This window comes from Geotrypetes seraphini, chromosome 1, assembly GCF_902459505.1.
Source record: "Geotrypetes seraphini chromosome 1, aGeoSer1.1, whole genome shotgun sequence".
Classification (NCBI taxonomy): Eukaryota; Metazoa; Chordata; class Amphibia; order Gymnophiona; family Dermophiidae; genus Geotrypetes; species Geotrypetes seraphini.
In genome coordinates, this window is record NC_047084.1 from 47,649,188 (window position 1) to 47,658,280 (window position 9,093).

Sequence of the window (9,093 nt, forward strand, 5' to 3'; positions counted from 1 at the left end):
TGAGGCTGTATAGAGATTGAAGAGGGTGGAGGATAGCGGTGATCCTTGGGGTATGTTGCAGGGGTTGGACCAAGGCTCTGAATTTTCTGTGTCTGATTTTCCTCTGTATGTTCTGGATTTCAGGAAACCTTCAAACCATGAGTATACTTTATCTGAGATACCTATTGTGTCCAGAATTTGTAGTAGAATGTCGTGGTCTACCAGGTCGAATGCTGCAGTCAGGTCCAGTTGTATGAGCAGCATTTTTTTTCCTGTGCTGAGGTGTTGTCTAGTTGTGTCCATAAGGGAATTTAGTAAAGTCTCTGTGCTAAAGTTGGTTCTGTGTGGGGTGGAGTATGTTGTGGTCCTCTAGATATCTAGTGAGGAGTCCGGCTACTAGTCCTTCTGTTAGTTTGACGTATAGAGGTATTGAGGCAATGGGTCTGTAGTTGGATGGTTGATTTGTTGGACCCTTTAGTCTTTTAGGATTGGAGTGATGATGATTTCGCTGAGGTCAGTTGGGAAAAGGCCATCTGTGAGCGTGGTTTGTATCCATTGTAGGAGTAGAGCACGGAATTTTGGGCTGGAGGTTGTTAAGAGAGGGCAATGGTTGAGGTCACAGGATGCATGGCTGTATTTTTTGTAGTTTATTGAATTCGGGCCATTGTATATTGGGGAAGTGGGACCAAGTTCTGTCTGCTGCGGTTGATTTTTTTTTTTCTGTGGGGTGTATTGTGAATTCAATTAGGTGTGTTGGGGTACCATCGAGGGTTGCTCTGGCGTTTGTAATTTTATTCTTTAAGTGTTCTGCTAAGATGGTGGCAGAGGGGGGAGGGGTGTTGTTAGTGGTCAGGTAGGGTTTGGTGTCAGTCAGATCTTTTAATATTTGGAAGAGTGTCTTGGGTTTCTGTGCCTATTAGATTGGAGTAGTGTGCTTTTCTTTTACCCTTTAATTGTAGTTTGTATTGTTTGTTAATTTTTTCCAGGCATTTTTTGTATGTTCTAGGTTAGTTTTTCTCTATTTTCTTTCTAGTCGTCTGCATTGTCTTTTGAGTTGGAGTAATTCGTTGTCATATCATTGGTCTGATCGTCTGCTGGTTCTAGTTTTGGTTTGCAGTGGGGCTAGTTCATCAAGGGTGTTTGTGCTTAATTTGCTCCATTGTGAAATGAAGTTCTTGGGGTTGCATTCTTGAATTGTTTTATCTATTTTTGTCCAGAATTTAGTGGGCTTGATGTATTTGCGTGAGGTGTAAGTTACTGTTTTGGATTTTGGTATGGTTTTGTTTTTGGTCTAATTGATGTTGAAGGTGTATGTGTAGTGGTCTGACCAGAGGGATGGGGACCAGGTTCCATTGGATGTTTGAATTTCTGATGTAGATGGTTGATGAGTCATGAAGGCTGCGATGTCAAGTTGGTGACCTTTTTCATGAGTAGTTTGTGGATTTAAAATCTGGAAGGATAAGACATTGAGAAATGAAAGAAAGTTATCTACTAGTTTGGATGATTGGTCTTCAATATGTAGGTTTAGATCTCCTAGGATAAGGTTTTAGTCCAGGGGTGCCCACACTTTTTGGGCTTGCGAGCTACTTTTAAAATGACCAAGTCAAAATGATCTACCAACAATAAAATTTTTAAAAAACACAACGCATACTGTACGCATAGAATTGTTAATTATCATTCCTATTCCGGGTTTTTTTCCAAGAGGTCAAAGCAGATGACTATGCACTGTCACCTCAGTAACAACCATACAAAAATAGACAAATACCCACCCCCTCCCTTTTTACTAAACCACGATAGCAGTTTTTAGCGCAGGGAGCTGCGCTGAATGCCCAGCGCTGCTCTCGACGCTCATAGGCTCCCTGCGCTAAAAACCTCTATTGCGGTTTAGTAAAAGGGGACCATATTGTAAAATATAGAGAGCAGATATAAATTCAGACACATTTTGATCACTAAATTTAAAATAAAATCATTTTTCCTACCTTGTCTGGTGATTTCATGAGTCTCTGGTTGCACTTTCTTCTTCTGACTGTGCATCCAATCTTTCTTCCCTTCTTTTAGCCTGTATGCTTCCTCTCCTCCTGACCTCATTCCCTCCCCCCCCAACGTTTTCTTCTTCTCTCCCTGCCCTCTCTTTCTTTCTCTCTTCATGCCCCCTTTCTTTTTTTCTGTTTCTCTTCTTTCCTTCTATCTCCCTGCCTGCCCTCTTTCTCCCTCCCTGCCCTCCCCCAAGCCACTGCCACTGCCATCGGATAACAGGCCCCCAAAGCCGCCCGCCGCCGGCCAAGCTCTCCTTGCTTCGGGCCCACCAGCATTCCTCTCCCCGACGTCAATTTTGCCGTCGGAGAGGAAGTTCCGCTGGCCAGAACTTCCTCTCCGAAGGAGAGGAAGGCTGATCGGCCCAAGATCGACCTATTGGAAGAAATGCTGCCGGGTCCTGCCTTTGAGGAAACAGAAAGTAGGCAGGACCTGGCAGCAAGAAGAGCAAATCGCAAGCTTCACTGACCTGTCTCCCGCTTTAGCCCGCGAATGGGGCTCTAACATGTGCGTGCCGGCTTCCTTTCTCTCACCCTCCCCCAGACATAACTTCCGGTTTCAGAGGGAAGAGAAGGGAAGCCGGTACAAGCACACGTTAGCCCCCGGAGCATAAATTCTCCAAGCCGGTTTGTTTGTTTTTTTTTAAATGTTGAGCAGCGGAGGCAGCAGCAGAATTCAGGAGCAGGCCAGTCAGGAGGGGAAAAAAGAGAAGGGAACCCGCTCTGCGATCGACTGGGGTCGCCTGAGCGAGCGACCTGTCGATCGCAATCGACGTGTTGGGCACCCCTGTTGTAGTCTGTTGTTAGTGAGTTTGGTATATGAAATTTTCAAATTAGGTCTTACTGTGGTCCAGTTTCCCGGTGTTATGTAGCATAGCATGCAATTAGTGAGTTTTTTTAGAGTGGCGCTTGAGAGTTGGCAGGCTAGGAGGTCCATGTATGGGGTGGATGTTTTTTCCAATATATTTAGGGATATGGAATATTTGATTAATATCGCTAATCCTCCTCCTCCTTTTTTTTTTTTTTCTCTCTGCAGACTACTGTTATTTTGTATCCCTAGGGCAGACTTCTGTTATTCTGGGGTCTGTGTCTGATGTAAGTCAGGTTTCTGTGAGGAAAAGGCAGTCTAAGTTATTGTTTTTTATTTGTTCTGTTTTTGGTCCTAAGGCTCTGATAATTAAGTAAGCACATGTAAGTGTGGTGATCTCTGTTGGATAGTTGTGGGTCGTTTTAGGGTAGATGAGTGATTAGGATGATGGTGAGGTTTGGTCTTAGGGTGTGTTGATCTTCTTCCCTATGTTGGGGTGATGGGATGTTGAGTGTTGGTTTGGTTGTTTGGGCTTCTGTCTATTGAGGTTCTCCTGATTGGGTGGTGGGTTTTGTTCGTAATTGAGCTAGAGGGTGTAGCAGGAAGGTTGTTTGCTAGTGTCTTCCAGCTGGTTATAAGGATTATTAGTAGGATGATCTGGGTGTGTGCTTGCGAGATTGGCTTCATTTTTAGAGGTTGGGGGGTATTATATAAGATGAGGTTTTCAGTGATTAGGTGGTTGTCCCTGAGTTATATCTAGATTAGTAGGAGTAGAAGTTTTTGGGGAAGTGCTATAGGGAGACTTAGTGATAAGAGGAGACTGATTGGCAGTGGATGCAGTAGTTAGAAAGAGGGTTTTGAAGGGATTGGATAATCTTGCGTATGTGGAAGCTAGGTCGCTTTGCAAAGGCACTCTCGCCTTTTATTGGCTCAGTGGTGCAGCGTCAATGGGGAGGGGTGGAGTTCGCTCCCACGCCCTGGGCGTCCTTTGCGCTGCTCCCACGCTGCTCCCAGTCCGGGGAGAGGAGGTAAAGAGGAGAAATTCAATTAAAGAAGTGTTGCCACTGAGCCTTTCAACTGATGGGACATTTGGCCTTTATCTGCCATCATGTTTCTATGTTTCTCTCTCTCTCTCTCTCTCTCTCTTTCCCCATTCCCTTTGCAGCAAGGAAGGGAATGAGAGAAAGACAAATGGACAGTGAGAGAGAGAGGGAGACATGTTGCCAGTAGAGGTGGAGAAGAGATGAAGAAAAGTTGGACTCGAGGAGAGGAAGCATGCAGGAGGCAGAAAGAAATATTGGATGCACAGTCTGAAGGAAGTGCAACCAGAGACTCATGAAATCACCAAACAGCAAAGGTAGGAAAAATTATTTTATTTTCAATTTAGTGATCGAAATGAATCAGTGGTTGAGAATTAATATCTGCTGTCTATATTTTTCATTAAGAACAAAAGAATAATGATCCATCAAGCCCAGTAGCCTGTTCTCACGGTGGCCAATCCAGGTCCCTAGTACCTGGCCAAAACCCAAGGAGTAGCAATTCCATGCTACCGATTTAGGGCAAGCAGTGGCTTGGGCGGGGGTACTCAATTGATATTTTTTAGACTTAGGGGGTACTTGGCTTAAAGTTGAAAAACACTGATGTAGACTAATGAAACAAACTCCTACTTGAAAGCATTTTGAATTATATTTTTTAGACAGCATACTATGAAAAATGTACAAGGATATGAAGACTTTTACAAGACATTGTACATGTACAGTTGAAATGCCATTGTGAAACTAAATTACACATGCCTCTTTATTGTTTAGATGGAAACACTAGAAGATAAATTATCTACTGAATTGCCTTATGATGCTAGAGTGATTGTCTGTCGCTTCCCCTTTCCTCATTGGTTACCAACATGTTCTGAAGGGTGTGGCATGGACCAAGTTTGGGCTTATGATATGCAGTCCTTGAGGAAGCAGATACTTTCGAAGAACCACCACATATGGCTTTTAAGTTTGTGTAAGAAATAAAATTGATGAGCATTCAAAGTGATGATGTATTAGAAACATTTTCTTCATGAAGTTAAAGGCTCTGCTATAACATATAAATAAAAAGGTTTATGCTTGACGTTGAATGTCTCCTGAACTATGCTGTAGGCAGAAGAAAAGAATGGTAAATGGTGCACATTTCTGTGAGTTTGCACATGCTTACTGTCCATAAAGGCATATTTATAATCGCATGAAAACTTAAATCGGAGATGCATTTAAATTGACAGTTTGATGCAGGTCTCAAAACCTATTCCTGGTGACCAAGTTTATCAAGTTTTATTAAAATTTGTTATCCCACTTATCAAATTTCTAAGCAGCTTACAGTAATAAAATCACGAAGAGATCACGTGATGTGAGCAGGTAAGCAGCTTGTCTTGCTGGCTCCGGAGCTTCGTTCCCCCACTAATATAACAGCGAGAGAATTAGTGCTTCTACATTTGATTTTTGTGTTCAACCCTGTTGGCCCCTGTATGGACAGATATTTGGCTAAAAATACTCCAGCAATGTCCACAAAAATTATGAAAAAAGATCGGGACAAGGGGAAACTCGGCAAAGAGAAAATGGCGGCGACGCCTCGTGGCGAGCCTACACAGTTTACGGCCGAGACTTTGGTGGAATTAAAACAGCTGATATCGCAAGCTCTGAATCCCAGTATGGAACAGCTTTCGACCCAATTGGCCAAATTAGAGTCCCTATTGGAAGATAACTCCACAAGGGTCACAGATCTTGAGAGCAGAGTATCCACAGTGGAGGATGGCGCGCATGCAATGAAAACTGAGGTAGAGCTAGTTAACACCTCAGTTGCACCTACGGCAAGACAAACTAGAGGATCTAGAGCAGTGGTTCCCAACCCTGTCCTGGAGGAACACCAGGCCAATCGGGTTTTCAGGCTAGCCCTAATGAATATGCATGAAGCAAATTTGCATGCCTATCACTTCCATCATATGCAAATCTCTCTCATGCATATTCATTAGGGCTAGCCTGAAAACCCGATTGGCCTGGTGTTCCTCCAGGACAAGGTTGGGAATCACTGATCTAGAGAACAGGTCCTGTTGGGGAAACTTATGATTTATGGGCTTCCCTGAAACTATCGCAGACTCGGTCCTCCTTTCGGTGGTGGAGTCTTGGCTTGCTAGTGAACTGCCCCTGCCTTCCTGTCTTGGCCCGGCTTGATTTGAATGCGTGCAGGGAAAGATCAGGGCCCATGAGTGGTCAACGGCAAGCTCCATAATTATCGCCATAAAGTTGAGTTTCTCCGGGCCTATCGTTTAAATAAGAAGTCCCTACTCTACGATTCTGTTCCCATTAGGATAAGCCAGGATTATTCTGCAGCCTTGACCGACAAGAGAAAGGTATTTTATCCTTTGTGCTCCAAGTTGGAGGAACAGAAGTGACATTTTATGTTTTTATACCCGGCAATTTTGAAGATCCAACATGATGGAAAATGGCATGTTTTTGACTCGGTAACCCTTACAGGGGACTTTATTAACAGGTTGGAAGCATCACCCCAATCATCTACTTGAGGACTGCGTGGAAAATTCCTGTTCTGTACCTGCTGGCTACGCTTGTTTGTTTGACATTTTAAGCGCAGCTCCTTCGGAAAGTGTGATTTGTATTGCTCATTTGGGGAGATGGGCACCAATGGCACCAGTGACGTGATCTGTTTTCCAGATTCCCTTGGCCGCTGGATGGCCTTCGGCACCTTGGGGATATGGAAAGGCAATGGAGAAGGGTGGGAAAGGGGAATGGGGGGGGGGGCGCGGGGGACTGTGGGGATAGGGGTTTGGGGATTGCTGCTTTTGTTTTCCAGAGTACATTCGGAGTGTCTTCTATGTTGTGGTTTTGGGCTCTATGGGCGCATTTCTTGTGGAGTTCTTTCCCTTGGACAGGGACTGGGCACCTGGGGGATTCTTTGGTCTTGTAGTTGTGATGTATTGTATATTCTGGGGCTGTGAGTGGTAAGACATTCAGGATCCTATCCTGTGTGGCATCACCTCCCCAATTAAAAGAACTAAGATATTTAACCGGTTAAAACATCATGGGGCAGACTTGGCCTGTTTACAAGAGACCTGACTTACCAGAGAGGAGCATACCAAATTGCAGAAGGAGTAGGTGGGTCAAGTTTTGTTTGCCTTCTCTACCCACAAAAGGGCGGGGGTTGCCTTGGTGAGGAAGGGGTTTCTAGGGAAAGTAGAACAAGTAGCTGCTGATACCTCTGGTAGGTATCTTTATTGTTGGGTTACTTTGTCTGGACAGGTGTTTAATATTTTGCTCATCTATGCACCTAATCAGTATGACCACAAATTTTTTTCTTCCTTGGCACAGCTATGTCTCCGAGATCCATCTCATCCCTTGATAGTTCTTGGCAATTTTAATCAGGTGATGGACTTAGATGCAGATAGAACAGAGCCGGGATCTTCGAAGCTGGTTAGTCAAACTAGGGGCCTTCCTTATTTGTGTGACACCCTGGACTTGATTGACCCCTGGCGCCTTTTGCACCCTACCGAGCAGGACTTTACGCATCAATCTCGCGCAAACCAAACTTTTTCTAGAATTGATTATATCTTGACTTCCTCTACCTATTTTTTTTCTATTCATGCTTCCGAGATTGGCCCTCTCTCGGTATCAGATTATTGTTCTATATGGGTAGTGAAGTAGGCCGCTGTCCAGGCCTACCTCGAAATGGAGACCTCACACGCTATATACTGTTTTCAATAAGTAGATATTTATTAGCAAATCAATAACAGCTTACAGAAATAAATGATTCAGCATATAGAGTAACAGAATGTGATCTTCAGGCCTGAGGATCCTCTGATGTCTGTTCTGCTTACTTCCTCTTAAAAGACCTATTTTTATACATTTCTTGGTGGCCAGCACCACGTTGGTCTAAATCACATGATAAATCTTTATTGGTTATTTCTTACACATCATTACAGGACTCTCATGGAGAAGAGAGGCTGAGAAAGATAGATTTGAGGACATATATTTCATGGGCGTTCAGTAGAGATTACTGGCATAAAGATCGCCCTCAAAAATATGCCTGAACACCAAGTATGCACCAGCCGGTACCAAGTGGAAAATTTAGGAAGAACGAGATAAAAGAAGCCAGGCATCAGTTCCCCATCACTTATGATAATGAAGGTTCACCAAGATGCATGCTGACAGAAAATGGATATATATAGATAACAGTGATAGAGTGATAGAGCATACATCAGGCTGGCCAGACTGATGGAGAACTTCCGAAGAGTTCTGAAGCTCTGGTCCCGGGAGCCCTCTTTTATAGGACTCTGCCAGCTCTGGCCCACCTTGATGCATGTTACATTTCACATTTTCATTGGTTAATCATATTTATTATCTCATTTATTAATCTAATGATTGGTTAACGAGTGATACTGTGTTACCACACCCCTTATGATTTCTTAATTCTACCCTGATTTCCCCGAAATGTCCTGTTAATATACCAAGCCCCGCCTCCGAGCACCTGGCCTAATGTTTTTTAGCTCTGTGGTTAGTTTTTACTTCCTTACATCCCTTGTTCTTACGCTGCACAGCCCAGTTTCTTGATGAATTTCTTACATCAATTTCTGTGTCTTCCTTTCCAGCTGTTTTGTGGTTGACCTTTCCTTCAAGAAAGCAGAAGTGTCTTTCAGAGCTGACAGTTTGTTAGAGTTTGTTAGTCAGAGTCCATTTTTACTTTTTCAGCATTCATTTTAGGCTCCATCCGTATTGGCCTGTTTCTGCTTAAATGGGGGAAATTTCAGGGGTCTTCACCTGGTCTCTTCTACACAGGCCTTCTATACCCTTCCTCAGTAGATGTGCTCAAGGGGGGCTCCTCGTATTCTCAGGGTGGGTGGCTTTTTCCCTCCTATCTGGTTGATAATCCTGACTTCGTTAAGTACATAACGAGAAAATGGGAGGACTATCTTAAATGCACAACACCACTACTGTTTTGGGATGCAGCAAAATCTGTCCTTATTTCTTATGTTGTGGCGCATAGAAAGCACATAGCTCAGGGAATCATATGGCTAGAAAAGGAATGTATTGTCCTCAAGAAATGACATATTGCCAAGCCCACAGACTCCTTCTGGGAGTCCTTTAAGTCGGCTCAGGTGGCCCTTAATGCTTTAATCCACAAAAGGACGAAAAAATCATTGTATTATACCCGGTTTCATTACTATAAATATGGGAATAAACCTGACAGGTTGTTGGCTGCTTTAACTAAACCTAGATGGTCAACCAA

At 43.6% G+C, this 9,093-nt stretch overlaps 1 protein-coding gene across 3 annotated transcripts in view; it reads left to right on the forward strand.

Annotated features, from left to right (window-relative positions):
- Positions 1-4,932, forward strand: part of LOC117354053 (ATP synthase subunit C lysine N-methyltransferase-like) — a 73,155-nt gene extending 68,223 nt beyond the window's left edge. For all 3 annotated transcript variants that reach the window (XM_033930843.1, XM_033930852.1, XM_033930833.1), the window contains one exon: positions 4,629-4,932. In XM_033930843.1, the coding sequence (XP_033786734.1) occupies positions 4,629-4,835 (207 nt within the window). In that variant the 3' untranslated portion in view covers positions 4,836-4,932. The remainder of the gene's footprint in view (positions 1-4,628) is intronic.
- Positions 4,933-9,093: the final 4,161 nt, after the last annotated feature.